At 28.6% G+C, this 23,427-nt stretch overlaps 1 protein-coding gene across 2 annotated transcripts in view; it reads left to right on the top strand.

The window, feature by feature from the left end:
- The window catches only part of LOC129960216 (coatomer subunit beta'-like), a 57,073-nt gene that overhangs the window by 11,825 nt on the left and 21,821 nt on the right, over window positions 1-23,427 (top strand). For both annotated transcript variants that reach the window (XM_056073458.1, XM_056073457.1), the window contains exons 2-10: window positions 7,034-7,171; window positions 11,763-11,849; window positions 12,166-12,292; window positions 14,877-15,025; window positions 16,135-16,281; window positions 18,619-18,718; window positions 21,535-21,677; window positions 21,770-21,969; window positions 22,066-22,265. In XM_056073458.1, coding sequence (XP_055929433.1) covers window positions 7,034-7,171; window positions 11,763-11,849; window positions 12,166-12,292; window positions 14,877-15,025; window positions 16,135-16,281; window positions 18,619-18,718; window positions 21,535-21,677; window positions 21,770-21,969; window positions 22,066-22,265 — 1,291 coding nt within the window. The remainder of the gene's footprint in view (window positions 1-7,033; window positions 7,172-11,762; window positions 11,850-12,165; window positions 12,293-14,876; window positions 15,026-16,134; window positions 16,282-18,618; window positions 18,719-21,534; window positions 21,678-21,769; window positions 21,970-22,065; window positions 22,266-23,427) is intronic.

Genomic DNA, 23,427 nt, shown 5'->3' with positions numbered 1-23,427 from the left:
GTTCGAAAAATTGTTAAAATATTTAAACGTTCCCCTACAAAAAATGCCATATTACAAAAATATATACTAACTGAAAATAAAACAGAATATATGTTAATATTAGATTCTAAAACACGTTGGAACAGTTTACTCCTAATGATGGAACGATTTTTGAAACTAAGAAATCCAATCCAAAAAGCAATAATCGACTTAAACCTCCAAATTTATTTTTCAGATAGTGAATTCGACTTAATATCCAGAACTGTATCAGCTCTACTTCCAATAAAACTGGCTGTTGAGGCATTATGTCGGAAAGATTCTAATTTATTAACAGCTAATGCAACAATAAATTTCATGTTGCAGTCACTGAAAGAACAGCACACATCACTAGCTGAAGAATTATATATTACATAGAAAACTCGCACAGAAGAAAGGCATACCGAAATAGAAAATCTTATCTTACTGAATTTACATAATTATAATGATTTTAAAAATGAAAAAAAAAAGAGACTAACCAATTTAAATCTGATCAAGTTTATATTAAATTTTCTTAAAAAGTTTTACCCACAAACCTATCCACATTCAGAAGAATTCGGTACAGTTATCGAAGATTATGATGATACTAATGTCTATAATGAAAAGGAATTGTCTCTCAAACAAAAATTAGAATTAGCGATAAATAAAAAAAATTCAACAAACCAAAAAAAAACAATACAGAAATCAGCTATATCCAAAACCATCCGATGAGAAATCGATTTATTTGAAGATGAGGGATTTAGAGGTAAATACTTGGAAAAAGCATATCGCGCATTGCTAACAATACCACCAACTAGCGTAGATGCCGAAAGAGCGTTTTCTACAGCTGGTCATTTTTGCACAAAATTACGTTCCAGGCTTAATGACAGTACAATGGATGCATTATGTTTTTTAAGATCACTTTTCAAAAATTTGTAATAGTACCACAGACTCATTAGTTTTATTTACACTTTTTTGTGATTTAAATAAATAAAATGTCCCTTTACTTTTTTGTGATTCTTTATATATTGTTATAATTTATTTACAAATTATTTTTACTGATATTTACACTCTCTAATATAACTGGCAAATAAAACAAAGAAACTCCTGTGTTTTCTTTCTTTTTCTAAAATTTCTAATACCGGTATCCCGGTATTAAGATCTAAAAAATACCGAATACCGGTATTGAACTTTTGGTCCGGTATTGCAATCCCTAGTTGGAATATATAATTGGTGTGGATTATTTGCCTAGTTTAGCATTTGCAACTATCTGCCGGATGGGCTAAGAAGGGAGCATCAAACTTTTGATTCGGTAATCTTAAGAGATTCTGTTTACTGTGTAGTTCTTCATTTTAGCTATTTATTTCAGAATAACTGATATTTTTTTTGCCAAAGCTCATGTGTCATGCAATTTGTATTCACAGCTATATCTTTTAATTAATAAAAAAATATTTGTAATATTTTTGTGTGAATTTCACATGCAACACTTGAACCTTTTATTCCATTCGTGATTAATGCTACTTGTTTGTTATGACAAATTTGAAATTGCGTTATTTGAAAGTCCATTTTAAGCACGGGCCATCAAAAAAATATTCTTGTGTTACGTGTCATTCTGACCCTGGATCTTGATGAGAAGATGGAGATTTTTCTCTGATATGACTATGGTCTTAATCAGCAACCCTAACTTCCAGTTCCCTTAATTTCAAAGATGTAGCAACGAGGTGGCAAAGAGGGTATATAGATGCTCCGGGTGGCAGTCTTAGGAGTCGCCATGGAGACAAAACGTTTATGTGTATATCTTGTATAAAGAAAAATAAAATGTGATGAAAAAGTAACAATATGCCCCGGGCGCAATTTATATAATTGTCGTGGCTGGTTCGCGAGTGCTTTGAAAAAAATAGGCAAATAGAAAACTTAACAAATTTATTGCAGATTCGTTTGAGTTACTCTGCTCAGTAACTCCTTCTACTCCAAGAGCAAACACTCGAATGACATCACTCTTTTAATTACACTCGCGTTTGTCCTAGCGCCATCTATGAACGTTTATTTTCTAACGCTTCAAAATCCAATCACTACAATAATACTACTGACAGCGTCGAAAAAAATCATATTGTTCCCTGGGTGCCACTTGTCACTGCTTAAGCTGAATGGTTGTTCCTTGTTAGAAATTAGTTTCTTTATGTAAAATATCTTCCTTATCTTACCTAAACTCAAATTTTCTATTTTAGGACAGTTTCTTTTTGTATTGTGACGTTTTTACCAACCTTTCTGTTTTAGTCTTCTTCTTGTTAATATAAATGTTGGGATTTTATTTTATTCAACTTAAAAGAAAGTTAGAGCTTTGTTTCGCATTTTTATTAGAAATTCGTTTGCTATTCTGTCATAATCGCACAGAATACCTGCCTCGGTACTCGTTTTTATGCAAATTCCTTCTACCCTCAGCCCCTAAGGGTCACATCTTCTGACGAAACGGCTTTATGTCAATAATAAATGTTGTGACATTATTACATTATGGCGGCATTAAATGTAAGCTTTAAATGCTGTGAGCATCACCTTTTCCATCTTTCATTTAAATATTTAATGTTTTACTTTAATCTTTTTCTGGTACATTTTATGTTGACATTCAAATTTCTTGTCAAAGATCTAACATGAATTTAATTGAAAGGCAACATCAGTGGGCAATATTTAGGCTTACTGCGTGGTGTGATCAAAATGGGCACACACATTCCCCAGAAAAAAGCAGACTTGTCCATTTTTGTCGAACTAATCCTGTTATACAGATTTGAGATGTCAATATTCCTTTTGTTGAAGAAATACATTTTTTGACATACCTATTTGATTGCATACTTACTTTCCTTCCTTGTGTTCTTCATTTGCAGAGGAATTGTGAAATATCCCTCAATATTTTCAATGTCCTCTCATCTACAAAATGGGGTGGCAGATCGAACATATTTACTTCGCGTCTATCAATCTTTCCGTCACGCATTAATTATGGATGCGAAGTGAATGATTCAGCGTGTTCTAATATTCTTCGAAATTTAGTACATCATATTGCTTTGCATATTTGTTCTGGAGCCTTCTGTACATCGACAGTTCGTAGCTTCAATAGTTCGTAGTTTGCCATCAACTTCCATTTATCTGCATCGTAAAAAACTGTGTGAAAAGTATTTTTTTTTTCTCGCCTTCACTCTTAAACCAATCATCCTGTACGTCGGATGAATATACTCATTGGCCTAGGAAGACTATATAATGCACGCCCTTCTAGTATCTTTCCTTTTTGGGAAATGATAAGATTTCTTGCCGATTCAGATATTTTGAATCTTTAAATTCATAATACTAATACTATTGTGGGGATACTGGGATGTCTCAGAAATATCATATCTTAATCCCTTCCCTAACCATGACAAATCTACCACTGCTTCTGTTGCTTTTCAACAATTTCTATATCACCGTAATGAATATTTTACTTGCATTCCCGTCTTTACTAATGGTTCAAAAACAGCTAATCATGTGAGTTGTGGTGTCGTCATTGCTGAGGACATTAGCTGCTTTCAATTTAATACTTTGTGCTGTCTTAACTGCTGAACTGATGGCGATTTTGTTTTCTCTAGAGAGAATTTCTAATCTTACATTCTGCATTTATTCTAAACAGTATGAATTCCTCTCAAAGCCCTCAGCCATCTTCAAATAAAAATGCATCCTTTGGCTATAGATATCCTTTGCCTTTTGAGAATATTGCAAGTTAAGGATTACCAAATTTTGTTTTGTTGTTTATCTGAACACATCGGTGTTGTTTGCAATGAATTAGCCGATATTGCTGTAAAAGTAGCATCTACTTCTCTATAACGAGAAATTTCGTACATTTATGTAAAGAAATATCTTTCACAACGTATTCCTTATTTATGGAAAGAATCGTGTGATTTGCAGATTTCCAATAAATCGCTTTTCTTTCACCCAGACATTATTCTGTGACTTTCACAGGTTATATAATATTATCGACAGTTAAAATAAGAATAAAAATATTTTTTATGATTGAAGTTGCAATAAGTTTTTGGTGATTGTATGGCATGCTGTTGTTTTGAAAATTTTTAATGAAATTCTATACTAAATTTAAAAAAAATATTATTAAAGAAAATTTCTTAACCAAATTTTAAAACAATTCAAAAATACAGAAGTTTATTGCAGAAAATTCAATCAAAAATCAACCACACAATATTGTATCATAATGTATAAAGCACGAGCAGTATATATATAATTTACATAATAAGTACAAGATAATAGAACCTGAAAAGAAAGAATCAGAAATTCAACAACTGACAGTATATCATAAAAGATTTTTAGGATGATGATTCATATAATTGTTCTATCTCAAAAACTCCATCTCAATTTTTCTTGACGACAAAGTTTTATTTTGATATTCTTAAATGACCCACTTGCCATTGGGCAAGCTGTCAACTTGGCCAGTCCGCTCTTGTTTGCGAGTATAAAGGTTTAATATATATATATATATATATATATATATATATATAAATTCATTCACAAATAACACGTCAGATATCACGGATGACGATATGCATTTAACTTACGGCCAAGCGGATGACACTGGACGTCCAGCACAAAGCATGTACCAAGTGCAAAATAACCGAGGAGGAGTTGTCCGTACCATACCACGTTTCCAAACATCGATAGATGGCTGCGGGTGACAGGGTTTTTCAAAATACCCTGTCTCCGAAATAACGAGTCCAAATTCAGGACAAGAACGCAGAGTGCGCAGACATGAACAAAAAACAGTTGTTCTGCGCTTTGAAAACATGCACCCATTCCTCTCGAAAAAATTCCAATTCCTATGCGATGATGATTACCTACTGCGAATGGAGTTCGCGCGCTGAATGCATGATGCCACACAGGAAGCACACTTTCAGCTTGAGTTTTATTCTCTGATGAAGTCTGCTTTACGAAAGAAGGCGTTTTCAACTAGCACAGTGCGCATATTTAGTCATTCGAAAATCCCCACATCACTATATCTTTAATATTAATATTTGGGCAGGGTCATTTATTGAGACCGTATCTTCTGCCCGAACGCCTTAATGGCGAAAAGTACCTTTTTTCTTGCAGCATGTCCCTCCAGAATTATTGCAGGAAATACCGACAATTGTACGCCAGAACATTTGGTTAATGCGGGATGGTGCACCAGCACATTTTAGTTGCATTCAAGAAATCTGACATGTTGTTTGCGAATAAAGTTTAACTACCATCAATTCTGCAATGCTCATTAATGAATACTTGCTAGCTGTTTTTATTTTCCTCAAACGCATGGAAAATTTACATACGAAAAAGTTTCTTCTTTTCGACTACCTCGTTACTAATCCTTTGCATTCATAGGGCCATTTTCTTCAACAGACTCATTGTCTTATCGACGTCTGTTTTTACGATTTTCAACGGATAAACGTCACCTGCGAAACTATGTTTTATGGTAATTTTTATTCTCCTTAATGCCTATTATCACCTCTCTGCATTTATCTTTTGAATTTGACAACACCCTCAGTACCGATGTTTCCTGGTACATATTTTAGTTTGTCTTGAATATCTTAAAATCTCCTCAGTTTTCATACTACATACTTATATCAAATTAAAGAGCATGAAAATTCTTATATTTTCAAACTTTCATTTTTCTTCAAGTTTTAATATTTTTGCGGATAAGGGTTATAAACTACTTTTTCGTTTTCAGTAATTTACGACCCCTGGATTGTCAAATCGGCATGTTAACTACATGAAAAATAACCTTTAAGAATGTGCTTTCACTTGAAAGAAACTTCATGGTTCAAGCATCATTTGTTATTTTTTAAATTAATTTTTTACAGCTTCCAATAATTTTTGGGCTCCGTATATTTTTGAGATTTTCACGTACTAAACGGGGTTTGGGACCCTATATTGTATAGTGATTCTTAGTCCTCTTGATGCCTACTAACACTTCTCTGAATTTGTCGGTCGAATTCGGCAACACCCTGTATATATTATATTATATAATATTGGGGGGATCGCAGTTGTGCGTGTTTTTTGCTGGTGGCAACTTTCAAGAGTTTCGAATGTGGACTTATGATTAAAGGTCCGATATCTGATCGGTGGGGGGCATCTGAAATATGAAAATGGAAACAGTAAATAGGTTCTTGCATCTCTGATGGGCAACATCCCAGAGATGTTGCTTTCTGGGCCATCGTCCGTGATATGTAATGCTTCTGTATGATGAGTAGGCGCATGAGTTGCTCGTGATGGAGGCTATTTCGCGTCGATTTTAGTACCGGGCGGGACAATTCTTTATTTTTATGGCTATCCCATGGGGGAGGGAGGAAAGCACACTTGTACGATTATAAAATTTGCCTTAAAAGGAAATAAGCTCTCGCTTTCTTAGTGGATATGGGGTTAAGTTAATTTCACTCCAATGATGAAACAAATCTCCTACTGCAAAGCTTTAACCGTCGCCGATGATGTCTGCTTGGGCTCCGCCTTCAAGAAAATTCCATTATGTTTATGATTTAAGGCTACTCTAAACAATCTCCCCTTTTTCTGTTACTTCAAAACATTTACGCTCTGTTTGTGGCTCCCTATATTTATCGAATGCGATCTAAAGAATATATCCGCAAAATTTCTAATTGTTGATTAACTAGAAAAAAAAGTTTTTTATAAATTTTTCTGGCAGTTAATGATGAAAAATTGTGTGGAAAAATATCTACTGAAATTTTGCCATAAAGCAGTTAGACAGAGGTAAATATATGAATAATTATAATAATTATTCGATATATTAAAACTCGTTTCGTTGCATGATTGGTGTATATAGTATGAAGAGATTCTACCCTCTGACTTCTTTAGTTTGAAGTTTGAGTTGAATGTGCCAGGACGACACAATGAACAAGTATGAATGTTTTTGTACATTGATATATAATTCAAATGATTTAAGTTCAAAAATGAATAAAGACAAAGCTTCTTTAAAAATTCTTCTTTTTTTATTATGTATATTTACTTCTTTTCTTGTTTTTTGCAGCCTTTGAAACTGGATGTAAAGCGCAAACTTCTGGCTCGCTCAGATCGAGTTAAATGTGTTGATTTGCATCCATCTGAACCATGGATGTTGGCTAGTTTGTACAATGGTAATATTCATGTTTGGAACTATGAAATACCGGTAAGTTGCATTTTTAAAAAAATCTCTGAGTATGTGCTCCCTTTGTGATTTAATATTTAGGAAGCTTAATCACTAAATTCTTTTTCGAGATTTTTTTCTTTAAAAAAAGGAAAGAAAGGAAGGATAGAAAAGGAAAGCAGGAAAAATATTAGGAGTAAATATTAGGAGTGGATTTGGGGGTTAAGTGCGTCAAGGACGCCGAAATAACTTCACGAAACTTATAAATCGCAATTAATTGAATTATACTAAAATCTCTTCAAATTCATTTCCAGGGAAACAGATATAAAAGTCAGATTAAGATAGATTGAAGTTTATATAAGGTCTTTTAACGAACCTGTTAATTTCAATGGATAAAATACATATTGTATTGTACATTTTCAATGTACATTTCTGTACATTTTTAATGAATAAGATACAAATTGTACGTTTTCAGTGAATAAAAACATTTTAACTATCCATTAGACGTAAGATCAGTGCAGTTAGTAAAATAATTTCCTTTCGATAGATTTATTCACTCTTATTAAGCAGTTTTGGATAATCATAGGGGAAGTAGGAGATCAACTGTTCTTCATTTTCATACATTTCCCCCTCACGCTTTTGTGAAATTCCTACTAAAGGTCATTGAAGAACTTCATTAATGTTGTTCCTTACCATCTTGTATTTCAACTGAGCCAACAAGGTCAATCCTTAGACCAAAGATATATCATTAAATGAAGGACTTCTTAATTTTCCTGGATTATGCTACTGTTCACAAATTTATTGCTTTTACTACATAAGTATGAAGATATTTGACATTATTTAAATCTATTTTAGGCTAGAATCGAAATTCAACGAATAAGGCTTGGCAATTTTTTTTTATTGCTTTCAGAGGCTCCAGAAAATAAAAACATGATTGCATGTTATATAATTGTTTGCACACAAATTTTTATCCATTAGAATAGATATAGCTCTGTGCGGCAAACTGGTTCATTTAGAAACATTTTTAAAATCGATATGTCAAGTTTTACATTACTTTAATGCTGTATCATATTTAATAATAAATATTTCATCAAATATTTTTTCAATTTTATAAGCCTGTTTAATTCCAAAAAAAGAAAAGAAACTGTATAAACTTTATAAAAATTCAAAATCTTTCATATATAGGAATTTAGTTACATTCATAGCTTTAATAAACAGAATGCAGCATTCTTATTTTGGTAGCATCATATCATTTGGGAGTAATACATATTTAAAAATTTTCAAAATTTATTTCATAATCAAAAGAACATGTAAAAGTTTTAATCAGTGCTCTATTCTTAATTGTTATGCTTGCAAAGCTTGCCATTTGCCATTATTGAATAATTTTTATTAATTTTAACTGAATAGAAAGGCAATTTTGTATCCATGAAGTATGATTTTTGTTAAAAAAAGATTCTCTAAAACATTTCTAATTATCTTAATTTTACAATAAAGATCAGAAATCAATTTTCAGTTAAAATTTTTAAGTCACCAACTACTGGCTGCAATTTGATGAGAGTATTTGTAGATATTTATTATTTTAAAATGACTTAAATTAAATTTCTGTGTTTCTGAGTTTGTTGTGTGTGTATTTTTAGACTAATATAATGGTCATTTTCTATGGCGAAAAGAATAAAAGACTATTTATGTGGTGCATGTGGTTTCCCTTCTCCATGTACTGATATTTGCTTCTTTTCTGTCTTTGGTTTAAATGGACAACTATGCTGCTAGGTCTGCTTTGAAATCTGTTGAACAGCCATAAGCCATTGTTAAGTGCGATTAAATTTTGAAAGCGAAAGTGATTAAAGGGAGGGGGCTGATTTGAGTGCAAATACAAAATTTAAATTCTTAACAATTATGATAGTTTACCTAAAATGAATCAATGCAATGTTCAGTTCAAAATTTCAGAGCCTCTCCGTTGTAACATTTTGAAAATTCTTGAGTTTTTTTGTTATCAGGATCAAGCAATAAAAGATCATGATTCTGTTGGGAACGAATGTTTTGGTGAAAGCCTTTCAGCAGTTGCTGAAGTCATCAAGCAATTGATATTTTGAAACTCGGCAAGCAGCAGCATCCAACAAATTTTTAAAAACCGGTACATGCACGTATAATATATAGGTGAATTCTTAAGACAAAAATCAATGAATTTTTAAAATTATTTTTTTAAGTAAATTATAAATAGTTCTGAAGTAAGCGTTTTTCCTTTTTTCCTCTTTTTCCTTGATGTGATAAAAATTTAGTTGATTTCACCCAGTTCGGTTATTGTTATCAGTCGGTTGATATTATCAAATTTCTGATAGTTCCAAAGTGATAACATTAAACTTCAGCTACTTTATTTGTATTTCATAATTTGCATATTTTTATTATAACTAAGATTACTTTCTGTTTCAAAATGTTCTCAGAAACATCTTCAGTTTGTCTGGTAACATTTATGGTGTATGAGAAGGATATTTTTAAATTTTCGTGAATATTTGATAAAAAGTTAACTTGTTGTACGTCTAGTTATAAATTTAACTGTGCTTTGATGTGAGTGAATAAAAACAAAAAACTTCCCATCAAGAAAAAGAAAATATAAGATAATTTATAATAATGAGAATTTTTGTCAACTATCTAAAACTAGGATGTTGAACAATTGTTTTTTTTTTTTTAATTTTTTTATTCAATCTGTGATCAAGTCAAGAGAACAGGGATTTTATTTTTTTATCAAATTGCATGATGACTTTTTAAAAATATCTTTTTACGTATTGAAATAGATCAATTGAATTGTAAAAGCTATTAAAAATATATTGCTTAATATTTTAAGTGCTCTTCTCCTGGTTAGTGAAAAAGTAGAATTTCTAAAGCATAGTAGTATCAACAATTAATTTACGCTTTATATTTATTTGAGGTATATACAAGGAATAAGAATGAAAGACTAAAATGTTATATATATTTATGTAAGTATATAATTTTTGAATCAGAAGGCAGTTTCGAAGACAGTGAAGACACTTTGCATTTTTAAATTCGCTTTAATCCATTCCGGGAAGGCATAATTTATTTACAAGAGGCGCGGACAAGGTACTTCTGCCTGCAGCGCGGCACAAGATCGAAAAAGGCAAAGAGAGAGAGAAATAATTTATCCCAGGTCTTATATAACATGAGATATTGATAGGGAAAATATTTCTTCAAGTGCTTATATACAGTGAGATTTCGATAGGGATTTTCTCTATACGCGTTGAACCAGGTAAGGGAAACACAGCGATCTTTTAGAGGAATTTACTTGGCTGTCAATTTTCTATCCCTTCACTCGGAGTGTGAGAACACGTCGGCTTTTAGCCGATTCAACAATTTTACAAAGCTTCTGTTGAATTAATTAGATAGAAAAAGTCGAATAGGATCAGGAAATAAGAGAATATTTTAGAATGAAGTTAATATGGGCTAAATAGAGCTAAAAATTAAGGAATTAATTAAGTTTTAAATTAGATTTTAAAATATCATTACTTATATACATATATATAATATTGCTTTTGTATGTGATTTTCTGTGATTTATACTTTCCAACGATTGGATGCTTAAATGAAAATGAAAAAAAAAAAAAAAAAAAGGAAGAAGAAGAGATTCATATATATATTATTGAAATAATAGGGAAAAAAAACTTTATTTGGTTGTTTCAATAATGTATTCAAAGCAGAAAGTTTCAATATACAGGATGAGTTAAAAGTTATTTAACTTTAACAGTATATAAGACATACACAGCTGAATGATTTTTAAATAAGAAAAGACTGCCTGAAGTGCAATACGCTACCGCCAGAAGAATCATTCTGGAAGTATCAAGTGGCACTAGCTGATTTTCATGTGTGGGGTTTTTTACTGACTAAACTAAATTTTCAGCGAATGACGTGTTACATAAATTCTTTAACTAACGTAATAAACTATTTAATGAAAGTACAATTATATATTTCATTATAAATTAAATTTAATATTGATTTAAAAACTCTTTACTTAAATAAAATGGTATGGTTAAATCAGTAATGCTTTGTAGAGAAATTTTGGTGAGAAATGTTGAAAAATACCCTATTTAGTATAACATAATTATCACAGCAGAGAGTATCTTTCATATTAAAGGTGATAAATTTTGAAACTTGATGGGGATTTAATCATCTAAACATTAAGCATTTTTTAAGTATCTTATCCATTTGATGACTGTCTGACAGGCATTATAGAGCTGCTGCGAGACATCTTCCTTTTTTTTTTTTTTAATACAATTTTATTTTACTTTTTTTTTACATTTGTAAAAGTGGACTTTTGTAATCGATTTTACGCACAACTTTTCAATGTACTGGAGCTTTGAAATTCTGTGCCCTAATGAATTCTGGATGGCGATACATTATTTCAGGATTCCAAAGATTAATTATTATTTGATTAATTTAATTTAAGTTGAATTCGTATTCCTGGCACCACTGGTAATATATTTGAGAACAAATAGATTTCAGTATTCTATAATAACAGAAGAACAGAAAGTATATAATTTAAAATGGACTGAATCATCATGTCGATAATTTAAAAGAATTTTTGTAATAATGTGTTACTTATTTGTATTTTTTTATAATTGTAGTTGCTTATTAAGTCCTTTGAAATTTGTGATTTGCCAGTTAGAGCAGCAAAGTTTGTTCCACGGAAAAATTGGATCATCAGTGGATCTGTAAGTAAACCATGAGCATTTTTTTTAAGGAAAAGTTTAAGTCACTTTTGTGTTAACTTTTCTTACTGATTATAAATGTATCATCTCATGCATCGATATATGCTTCACATTTTTATTCTTTATTAATTGATTATTAATAAATTTGTCTTTTGTTCATGTTAACTTAAAATACCATTAAAGTGTTGAAATATATATAATCTTTTTAAGTGAAAGAATGAGATGTGTTAATTATTTACAAACATTTACTTAAATAATTTTTCAATTTATGGATTTTGATTCCTTTTCTTTAAATACTAGTTTTTGATTGTATATATAGGATGATATGCAAGTACGAGTTTTCAACTACAACACTTTAGATAGAGTGCATATTTTGGAAGCTCACTCTGATTACATACGATCTATTGTCGTACATCCTACTCAGCCATTTGTCCTTACATCAAGTGGTATGTAGATTTATATGATTCTTTAAAATTTTTGTTTGCTTGTTATGATTTAAGATAAAAGAATGTGCTAAAATATTTGTTTACTATAAGCAACAGAATTTTGTATATTGTAGTTATGTGAAGAATTTAGGAAATTTATTTGAAAATATTTTAAAGATTTAAAAGACATTAAATTCCAAAATACGAGATTTTTGGGCTGTTTTTTTTATGTATTTCCTGTAAATGTACTAAATAAATAATAACTTTTTGAACATTTTTTGAAAATTAATGACAAGGAATCTTAATTTATACGAAAACAAAATTCTTATAAAATTTAAATACCAAAAATATTGCGTTATTATAGAATTTTATTTTTTCATTGTTTTTTTCTTACTTTATGCCCTTTCAATTATAAGAATAAGCATGACATTATTTTTTTATTAAAATATTTTCGTCATTTATTTGCTTTAAACTTCTTTGTACTTTTTCTTGTAATCGTTTTATTGAAAATATTTCATACCCATATACTAATCTTATCATTTCTTTGTTAACTTTAGAGATTAAAGCATATAAGAGATTACAAGGAATATCCCAGTAAACAAAAATACTAGTTTGGTCTTAATTTCTTTTTTTAAAATGCTAAGCATGCCTTAGAAATGCGGAAAAAAAAAGAAAAAAAGATTTTCATAAATAAATGCTTATTTTTTTTTTTAACAAAGCAGAACAAACTAAGTGCATTCCATTATCATCTTCTAGCAGTGAAACTGAGGAATCAGAGGAGGCATCTGAGGAATTTGTGATCAAAGATAGTTATAAGAAAAGAATAATGGAAAGATTAAAGCATACTGAAGAAAAGTATAACTTATCCTTAAAAGTACAGTGCATGTTTCTCGTCGATTTTTTTTACAGTAATGAAAAATGTATAAATTTTAATTATTTTGTTAAAAATATGTGAATATTACTTCATTTCGAATAATATTATGATCAATAAAATCCATATAAAATAAGAATTGCAATGGGAAAAGGTTTTAAATTATTTGAATTTATTAAAAGATGAAACGTTTATTATAAGTGATGTTTGTGTTGAAATAGGACCCAATACACGTTATTTTAATTATCCAGGAAAGATGTAGGGAAATAGGTTTAAATAAAATCATTCTATATAAATGGAAATATGTAGAATTTTCGAAACCTATGGATAATTTCTGTGAAACACGAAACGAATGCAGATCGTGTGAATATGTTATCAAATATACAAACTATGATTGTATATGTGGAAAGACTTATATGTACACCCATAAGCAAAAACACTTAAAATATCGTATAAATATGACTTCCAAAGGAGTCCTTAAAAAAACGTATACTAATATGTGGAGAGCAAATTGAGAAGAAGACTTGATGAACTAAGAAATGTAAAACAATTAGAGATAAAACATGCTTGAGGTTATAAGAAAAATGAATTAAATTATTAGCTAAATATATAGGAAAAGCAAGTGAATGCAAACCTGTTTCGGTCAGTTTATTAAATTTGGATGTATCCGTTTATTTCAATATAAGAACGAATATATTAAAAAACCTGAAAAACGCAGTAAAAGTAAGAAGAAATTTGATTCTTTTGGATTGTATTTTGATAAAATTAGGTACGATTACCAAATTAATAATAAAAAAGATAATAACAGAAGTAAGCTTTAAAAAGTTATTTAAGCGTGACTTTACAAAACTATCAAAACCATTTATAGACGATCCTAAAAATCTATTTCAATTTGATGAATGCAGTTAAGTCGAAAGATAAAAAAATTTTCAAAATAAATAAATAAATAAAAATTAGAAGAAGAAAGCGGAAAAAGAAGCAAATCTGTTAGAATTATTTATACCAGATTATGAAATTGTTGAAATAAATCAAAAATTTAAAATATAAAAAAACATAAAATTATTGAAATTAAAGAAATAAGATTTGAACAGTATCATAACATTTAAAAAAATTTGTTTAGAAAGGCTATTGAAAAAATAAAAGATCGAGTTGATGTTGTATTGATCCTCAATTAAGTCAGCCGTTTCGTCATCCTAAAATGATGTCTATTTAGATGTTTTATTTCACAAGATAGAATATAAAGAATTAGACGTTAAAAACTGTACATTTGATTTTCATGTGATTGAATTACCCCATGGAGGATCTCTTAATAAACCACCTAACGATGAAAAAAATGTAATAAATAAAAGAAGTATTTGTCAGAATAAAAGTAATGGTAATATTCGTTTAATTAGATCCATTGTATTAGCTTTATGTGTTCAAAATCCTAATCTTTTATGTAAAAAATTAAATTATAAAAAATTAACTAAAAATAGCATAGCATATATTAAACACCCCCCCCCCCCTCATTTTTAAAGGCATATTGAACATTTTTTTTAAAGAGATCGAGACAGAATTAGTATTTTTGTTCTTGGGGATATTCCTTGCAATTTTGCAAAAATGACAAATAATAATATATGGATACACGTATAGTGTACTTTTGACTATATCGAAAATGTCCTATAAGGGGAACCCATATACTACTAATATTTGCTGAAGTTTATACAATTAGTTTTACCTCTGCTTAATTTCTAGATGATATGTTGATTAAGTTATGGAACTGGGAGAAGAATTGGACTTGTACACAAGTTTTTGAAGGTCATACTCATTATGTGATGCAAATTGTTATTAACCCTAAAGATAACAATACATTTGCCAGTGCGTCATTGGATCGTACTGTGAAGGTAAATATGTATATTCTGATTTTTATGTACTTCAATTCAGTTTTTTGCATTCAGCTTTATTTAAAAATGGATCCATTCAATGCCAACTAAAATACTGTTTTCTTAATATATTCTGTTCAGATTTATTGGTTGTATGTTATAAGTGATTTTATTGAATAACATTTTTTGATTCTTATTTTTTGTCACCATCCTGAAATGTTTCCCTCGAAAAATATTTATCGCAGTTTGAATTTAATGCTGTATTCCTAGCTGACCACTTGTTATTTCACATTTTATTTAGATATGAAAAATGATAAATAGTAATACCAATCATATCTGGATTTTATTAAAGGTTTGCAATTCAATATTGGCTCAATTTTATATATATATATATATATATATATATATAATATGTATAAAAGAACTTTGCATCAATTGTAGAAGAAAAACAGCTTCAATGAGAGTCTGATGTTTTCAAACTGTTTACTAAAATTATATTACTTATTTACATAATTTTATTTACGAGGGGGGATATCAATAAGTAACGCAAATAATTTTGAACACAATAATAAATAATGCAATGCATGGTAATATGAAACGGAAATGAAAATACTACCAATTTATTACTTTTTGGCTTAACTGTCATTTTTATTGATTACATTTGTCCCATCCCTAGATAAGATTAAAATCTGGATCTCATAGAACGCCGTCGGCACGTATGAAATGGTCGTCAGTGTCTAACTTGTGAGCGACACAGAATTTCTTCATGGATTCAAACAGACGAAACTTTGTGGTTGCCAAGTTTTGAGCTGTATGATGGATGTCCCAAGAACTCCCGACAGAATCCTTGTAGTTTGACTCGAACGGGCGGAAGGCGTTCTATGAGACCTGGATTTTCAAGTCTATTCAAGGATGGAACAAATGGCAATTGTGCCAAAAAGTAATAAATTGGAAATACTTTAATTTCCGTTTCCTATTGTCATGCTTTGCATTTTTTTATTATTGTGTACAAAATTATGTGTGTTACTTATTGATATTCCCTTGTAATATATATGTTTATTACATTATTTGCTTTTTTAATAAAACATTTTTTACACTATCAGTAAGATGCAATAAGAAATTTCTTAAAGGTTTGGCAGTTAGGCTCATCATCAGCGAATTTCACTTTAGATGGGCATGAAAAAGGTGTTAATTGTGTTGATTATTACCATGGAGGTGAAAAGCCATATTTAATATCTGGAGCGGATGACAGATTAGTCAAAATATGGGATTACCAGGTATATTTGATCTTTTTGCTTTCCCATTTAGTAGTGAATTTGTATATAGAAATTTAATATATTTTAAAAGATCTTGAATTTTTTTTTTTTTTTTTTTGCCATATAAAAAAATGTTTTTTTAATTATGCTCGGTTGTTAGTTTGCACATTTTTTATGAAAAGTTGCATCAGATAAAAAAATAAGACTTTTGCTGATATTTTCTTGCATTTCTTCTATAGGGTCTGTCATTGTATTTCTTACGATTTTTTGATATAATTTATATTCTGTCAGCAAGTTTTTGGTTTCAATTTTGTTTTTGTATATAAATGCAAGATGAACTTCTTAAATATTTATACTTTGTGGAAATTCCTTCCTTTCATTCCTTTTCATTTTCGTTTATTTGTTTATTTAGTAATTTCCAGAAAAAATAATACTTTGCTTAAAATGTTAGCATTTTTCATAATGTTTAAAATCATTTATCATCAGCATTTTAATATTCTTTATAAGTTTTATGAAAAATTATATATAAAAAATATTAATCTTATTCTTTCTCTAAGCTATAAAAGAAAAACTGATTTTTATAAAAGGAAAGTTCTTGCATTGTTTTATAATTTTCATGTGTTTAAATTCTATTTGTCTTTTTAAATCTCAGCATCTTGTTAGTGTTGTCTCCTTAAGCGAAACTAACTGATTAATAATTTTTTTAATTTTTAAGTTTTTACTGATGTTTTATTGTTTTTATGGATTTTACTTTCTTTCGTCAAAAATGTAAAATAATAATAATAATCTAAATTTTTTTTATTACTAAAAGTTACTTGCTGTTAAATATAAAGAAATTCATAAATTTTATTTCATTTTTGGTATAAATTGAATATTCTATTGAAAAGTGCAAAGATAGAATTCCTAATTTTTGATTGAAGTTTAATAGTACCACAGCAGAATTGGAGAGTTGCTGGTTTGAGACCCAAATATATAAAATGGTGGCTGTATAAAAAGGAATTTGAACTAGTTAAATTCACCAGAATCAAAATGCCTCCCGTTGGCCGGAAAGTTTGGAGAAGAAGATGATTAAGACATTATTCTGTCTTTTGCCCACTGTTAAAAAAAGACCATCCTTAAGTAGTATATTTGTAACTTCAGAATCTGACATTAATGTAATTAAATTAATCTAAAAATTTCAGATTAAGTATAATTGTTTCAAATTAGTTCAATTGTGAATGTGGTTCTTACTTTATTGATTCATGAAAATTACAAATAATATTGGCCAATAATTCCCTAGAATTGGATTTAATTTAATTAACTCTTGAATCAACATGATTTAATAGAATTTTTGTTAAATTTGATTTAATTAAAAAAAATCCTCATAAATTCTCTCAAAAGTTTGAAATTGGCTTTATGTTTTAACTTGTAAAACATACATCAGGATAAGTAAAGTACATATAGTGAGATTAAAAAAAAAAAAAAAAAAAAAAAAAACACTTTGAGTCTTTTCCTTTAAAAAAAAATTTTTTTTTAATTATGCTGTACTTTTTTTTTTTTTTTTTTTTTTGAAATATAAATGAATTCGCAAAATCAATTTGATATCATTCATTTTTATCTACCAACAACTGACTTGTTTCATTTTGTTTCGAAGAAATTTAAGGTTGTTGACCATACACACCATGTTGAAGCTGATTTAATTTTTTAATGTCTTTTTTACATATATATTATGCTATTAAAATAATTAGAAATTGTTAGTAATAAGTTTAATAAGTTGAAGTAATTTTTAAATTGCAGTCAAATCAGGACACTTTTAAGATTGTTGAAATAATTTCAAATCACTAATCGTTCATATAATTTAAATGTAACTTACTTTTTTTCCATTTCGTTTTCTGGAAGTTACTGAAATATGAAATAAAATTATGTTAAAATTTATATTATAGAATATCAAATGCTAAAGTGATGCGATTAGTTTTTTCTTTTCAAAAATAGTAGCGTCCCTTTTTATCCACCACTTTTAATAAGTAGAAGTATATTAATTTTATTATCTGTTTGCTATTTTGAGTATATTAATGAATAGCTTGCCACTTTATAGAAAAATTGACAATTTAATTGCCAATGTATAAGGTACCAAATGCATTTAGATTTGAGTGGAAAACAATAGTACTGTACTTTAATGGAAAAATAATTATTAGCAATAATTAAAAAAAAACTCCGTTTATAAAAATTATTTAAGCACTAACAGTTCGTTATAATTTTCTTTGAAAGATGTTAATATTTTGTTGTATTCTTCCTTTATTATACAATAGTAACTTACTGTGGGATGTGTACTTATGTACTTATTTAAACATTCACTTGGAAATATTTTTTCTACCATAGAATAAAACTTGTATTCAGACATTAGAAGGCCATGCTCAAAATATATCCGCAGTTTCTTTTCATCCAGAATTGCCTGTTATAATGACTGGTTCTGAAGATGGTAAGCAGTTACAAAGTTTACATCATATAATATAATTGCATTAAATAAAATTATTTTTGATTAAAGTAAATAAAGTTATGGACTATTTAATATTTGTTTGCATTATCTATTTCAAATTAGTCATTAATGTAAAATTTTCATCATTAGTACACTTCTGCTGTTTTTAAAACTATCTAGACAATTTCTTCTGGTCCTAATGTATGGATCAGAAGAAATATAATATGTTATAAAAAAATTATATCTTCTTTTGTGCTTTCCTTTCAGTATAAAAACCTTTATATTTCATTGAATTGTTTCATCTCATACTGAGTAGTTCAGATGCTATCTAGGTTTAGACCATTGATTGGTTTGCATTAATATAAATGCATAATTTAATTTTTTTAAACTCATTTTAATATATTCATCAAATGGAAGAATGAGTTTCACTAACATGATCTACTTTCTTATATTTTCTAATTTTTCTTATTGGCAAACTTAAAATGCTGTTTGCTAATTGATTATTGTAATCTTTTTTATAAAGTAACTTTAAAAATCTGATAGTACTTATTAAATATTCTGGTTTTATGGAATACAATTGATTATATTTGATAATGGAAAGAATATTTGTATGCTTCTCCATTTGAAGCAAGTGATTTTGAATTTTAGATTTAGATGAAAGATTTGAGGATTGAGTTGAAAAGATTTAACTGTTATACTTACGAAAAACTCTTTAAATGTCAAAGGTTAAATATACCCATTTACTAATTGTAATAAAATTTTGCAAAAAAATTCTGCAAAAAAGTTAACTACTTTTTTTCCCTTCATATATTATACATTTCATAATGATATCACAGTTTCTTTACATTTATATGTTTGGAGTACTATCTGATTGAAAAATTCTGAAAATGAATAAAAATTAAAGCTCTACAACTAAAAGATTTCCCATTAATTGTTTAATTTGGCTGTATTATCTCTGAATATCAAGTGCTTTTTATTTTATTAGATTTGAATTTTCTAGTTTGTTAATAATTTAAAACTAAATTTTACTTGCAGTTGCTGAAAAAATTATTCTTGGGTAGATTGAAATTCTGGTTGAATAATTTGTTCTGCTCATTTCATTAATGAACAAAATTGTGTCTAGATTTTAAGTTTGACTTTCTGTGTGTTTGTGCCATATGGAAATATTGGTGTTGCAGCTGCTAATTTTTAACAATTGTTGAAATTTAATATTTTAGTTGAAATCATATATTTTGCAGTAGGTATAATTAACAAATAGCTTGTTTACTTTGTTGATTTTTTTTTCTTTGTACATGTAAGTGAATATCTTTAAAATAAAATCATAACTTTATTAGCAAGTTGATGTTATTTTTCGACCTCTAAAAAGAGAAACAGTGTGCATTTTTTTCAATAGATAGTGCTTAATTACTTTTCTTAAAACACATTACTAAAAATTATTTACCATGTAGCTAATTGTATTGATTCAAAATGTGAAGAAACTAATTACATTACGCCTGAAGAATCGCATTACTTCTGAAATTCACATAAATTTCGGAATTATTTTTTGTTGCAACATTAACATTCAGTTTTATTACTCTCGCAAAATTCTTAATATTAATGTTTGTAGGAAATTTGACTATTAGTCCCTTAACAGTTTTTTTTTTATAATTATTATTATCAAATTACATGTCCCATTTCAGGAAGGAGCCAACCTACTCATTAAAATCAGAATCAGTAGAATATTTGAGTTGTTTGTAGATTATGTGTAGTTTTTGTATCATGAACAATAACTTTTTTGAATTATCTATTTTCAGCTTCTGAGTTTTAGAAGCTATAATTCAATGCCTGAATGACACACGGGAACAACAGTTAAGGGATTAAACCTGTACCGCATATAAAGCACTGATTTTGTTTTAAATAATGTTTTATATGGCTGTTTCATTTTCTGGATATTCAGAATAATACATTGTTCTACAGTATATTTGCTATTCTGAAGCTTTTATCCATTAAATCTATTTTATAAATACTTTCTATGAAATGCTGCATCGACTAAATGCATTCTTACGTATATTTTATTAGGTGTTCTTTTAATCCTTTATTTTACTGATTAATCTCTCATTGCAACTGGATTACTGATTAATCTATTAACCATTGCTGCTTGATCTAGTTAACAAATGTAATTTATATCAACATTTTAGCATGTATAACTATAATTATTGTATATATGTATTAGCATGTTTAGCTATAAGTCGTCCAAGAAAAAAATTAACAAGCGAAAATACATTTTTCTCATTATATTTTGGAAACGCTTTTTAAAAGAAAATAGCGATGATTGCATGAAATATATTTGATAAGATATTTCAATAAATCCAAACGATAAGAAAACTTTTTTTTGTTGCAACAACAAAAGTTTTATGTGACTTTCATGATTAGGCATGTCTTGTATATATGTGAGGTATAACATCCACTAAGTGGGCAGTTGTCTCTATCACATTTTTTAGTTTCATCAATGCGATAAGGCCTAAATATTTAAGAAATTATGATTTTGCTGAAAAATTATGCATAATTACTATATTAAGGTATAAGTCCATTTGTATAGTATCCTTCTTGCAAATTTCAGTTGTTTTTTCTTTTATTTCTGCGTTGTCTTCTTTCTAATGAAATTTTAATATATCATATGCTGACTGAAAACGCTATTTCTTTAAGTAGCATAACTGCTAGAAGTTTTTTTAGAAGTTTTGTGTGTTAAATAATTATCTATAGTGTTACATTTAATACTAAGTCACTTAAAAACATTCATTCAATACGTTAACAAAATTGAGATATTGATAACTTTTCAGGTACTGTTCGTGTGTGGCATGCAAATACTTATCGTTTAGAAAGTACCCTAAATTATAATTTGGAAAGAGTGTGGACAATTGCATGTTTAAAAGGCTCCAATAGTGTAGCATTAGGCTATGACGAAGGAAGTATCATTATAAAGGTATTTTGGATTTAAAGAAAATCAGTTTTATTATATCTACTCGGTTTGAACAGTTTTGTATTCTTTTCTCAATTGTGTTTATCTTTGATTAGGTTGGTCGAGAGGAGCCTGCTATGTCAATGGACAGCTCAGGAAAAATTATATGGGCTAAACACTCAGAGATTCAGCAAGCTAATTTAAAGGCCATGGTGGATGCTGATATCAAAGATGGTGAACGATTACCTCTAATTGTCAAAGATATGGGAAGCTGTGAGGTATACCCTCAAACGATCTCTCATAATCCTAATGGAAGGTAAATTTTAAAAAAATATGCACATCATGGTATAGAATTTTTTTAAATTTAAATAATTCGTTTGATTTAAATGTTTATTTGTAATTCTCTTTTTAGATTTGTAGTTGTTTGTGGTGATGGTGAATATATTATCTATACAGCCATGGCCCTCAGAAACAAAAGTTTTGGTTCTGCTCAAGAATTTGTGTGGGCTTTGGATTCTTCTGAATATGCAGTTCGGGAAAGTTCCACATCTATTAAAATATTCAAGAATTTTAAAGAAAAGAAAACTTTTAAACCAGAATATGGTGCAGAAGGTTGGAATTAATTTGAACGATCTTTTTTATTTTTATAATATACTTAGTGATATACATTGGATTTAAGGAAAAATAATTTTTTGTTTTATTGGATTTATTGTTTTAAAATTTTTTTCGCATTTTTATTTTTGACATATTTGGGCGTTAAAAACTCTCCTGGTTAGAATGTTTGAATTCATAAGTATGAACATACATTCACTTTCCAACATTCTATGCAAAAAGTATAAAACTGATTAATAAGTTTTATTGATTTCTTTATAATTTGAAAATTTGTCTTAGGCTTCTGCTGGAAGAAATTGGTTCAGCTGTAAAAATTTAAGCACCAAAATGGAGAGATAGTTGAATAATAAATTTTTAATTATTTTCGAAATTGTCATATTTTTTATATTACATGATTTGGCTCATGTAAACTGCATAGATAGAAAATTGAGAGACCCTAATTTTCCCTTTTTATATTTATTAAGCAAAAAATATAATGATTTTTGCACTATAGCTTCTTCAGATGTCTGCTTTTTTAAAGAAACATCAGCTTATTTTATTCCTATATTTTATATTAATAAAATACTTTAGTTTGGCATTAGTTTAGTTAGTGGCTACAATAAGGCATTTTAGTTAAATCACATTATTAAATCGTAATTTAAAGTTTGTAATAATCAATTTTTCTAGAATATAAAGTCATTATTTAGTTTAATTATTAAATTAAATATTTCTTTATAATTATTTTTTGGATAAATATAATTTTGTGACTCATTTTAAATTCACAATGGAAAGGAGACTTTGAATGACCGTGATTGCAATTTTAACTTTGATCTGGAAAACTGCAGGTGTGTATGTTGCACATTAAAATGTTTTGAATCAAATGTAAACCTCCATATTCTGAACTGATATCTCATTCTCTAAACTTCCTCGTGATGAAGGGCTATGAACCACAAGGACAGATTTAATTTGCACCAGGCTATCATAATCCAGAGAAATTTCTTTACAATTAACCTAAAAATTTCATTATATCATATATATTTCTTCAAGGGAAACTAATAAAACTTGAGTATTTAATACACCTCTGTAATCATTCTACTTCGAGGAGAAACTTGCCTACAATTAATCCGAAAACTTGATAACAGAATATACATTTCTTCCGTTTCGTACCCCAAGTCTTTAACAT

Source organism: Argiope bruennichi, chromosome X2, assembly GCF_947563725.1.
Source record: "Argiope bruennichi chromosome X2, qqArgBrue1.1, whole genome shotgun sequence".
NCBI lineage: Eukaryota > Metazoa > Arthropoda > Arachnida > Araneae > Araneidae > Argiope > Argiope bruennichi.
The sequence above is the reverse complement of the archived record's forward strand: the minus strand, read 5'-3'. Positions and strand labels throughout refer to the sequence as shown.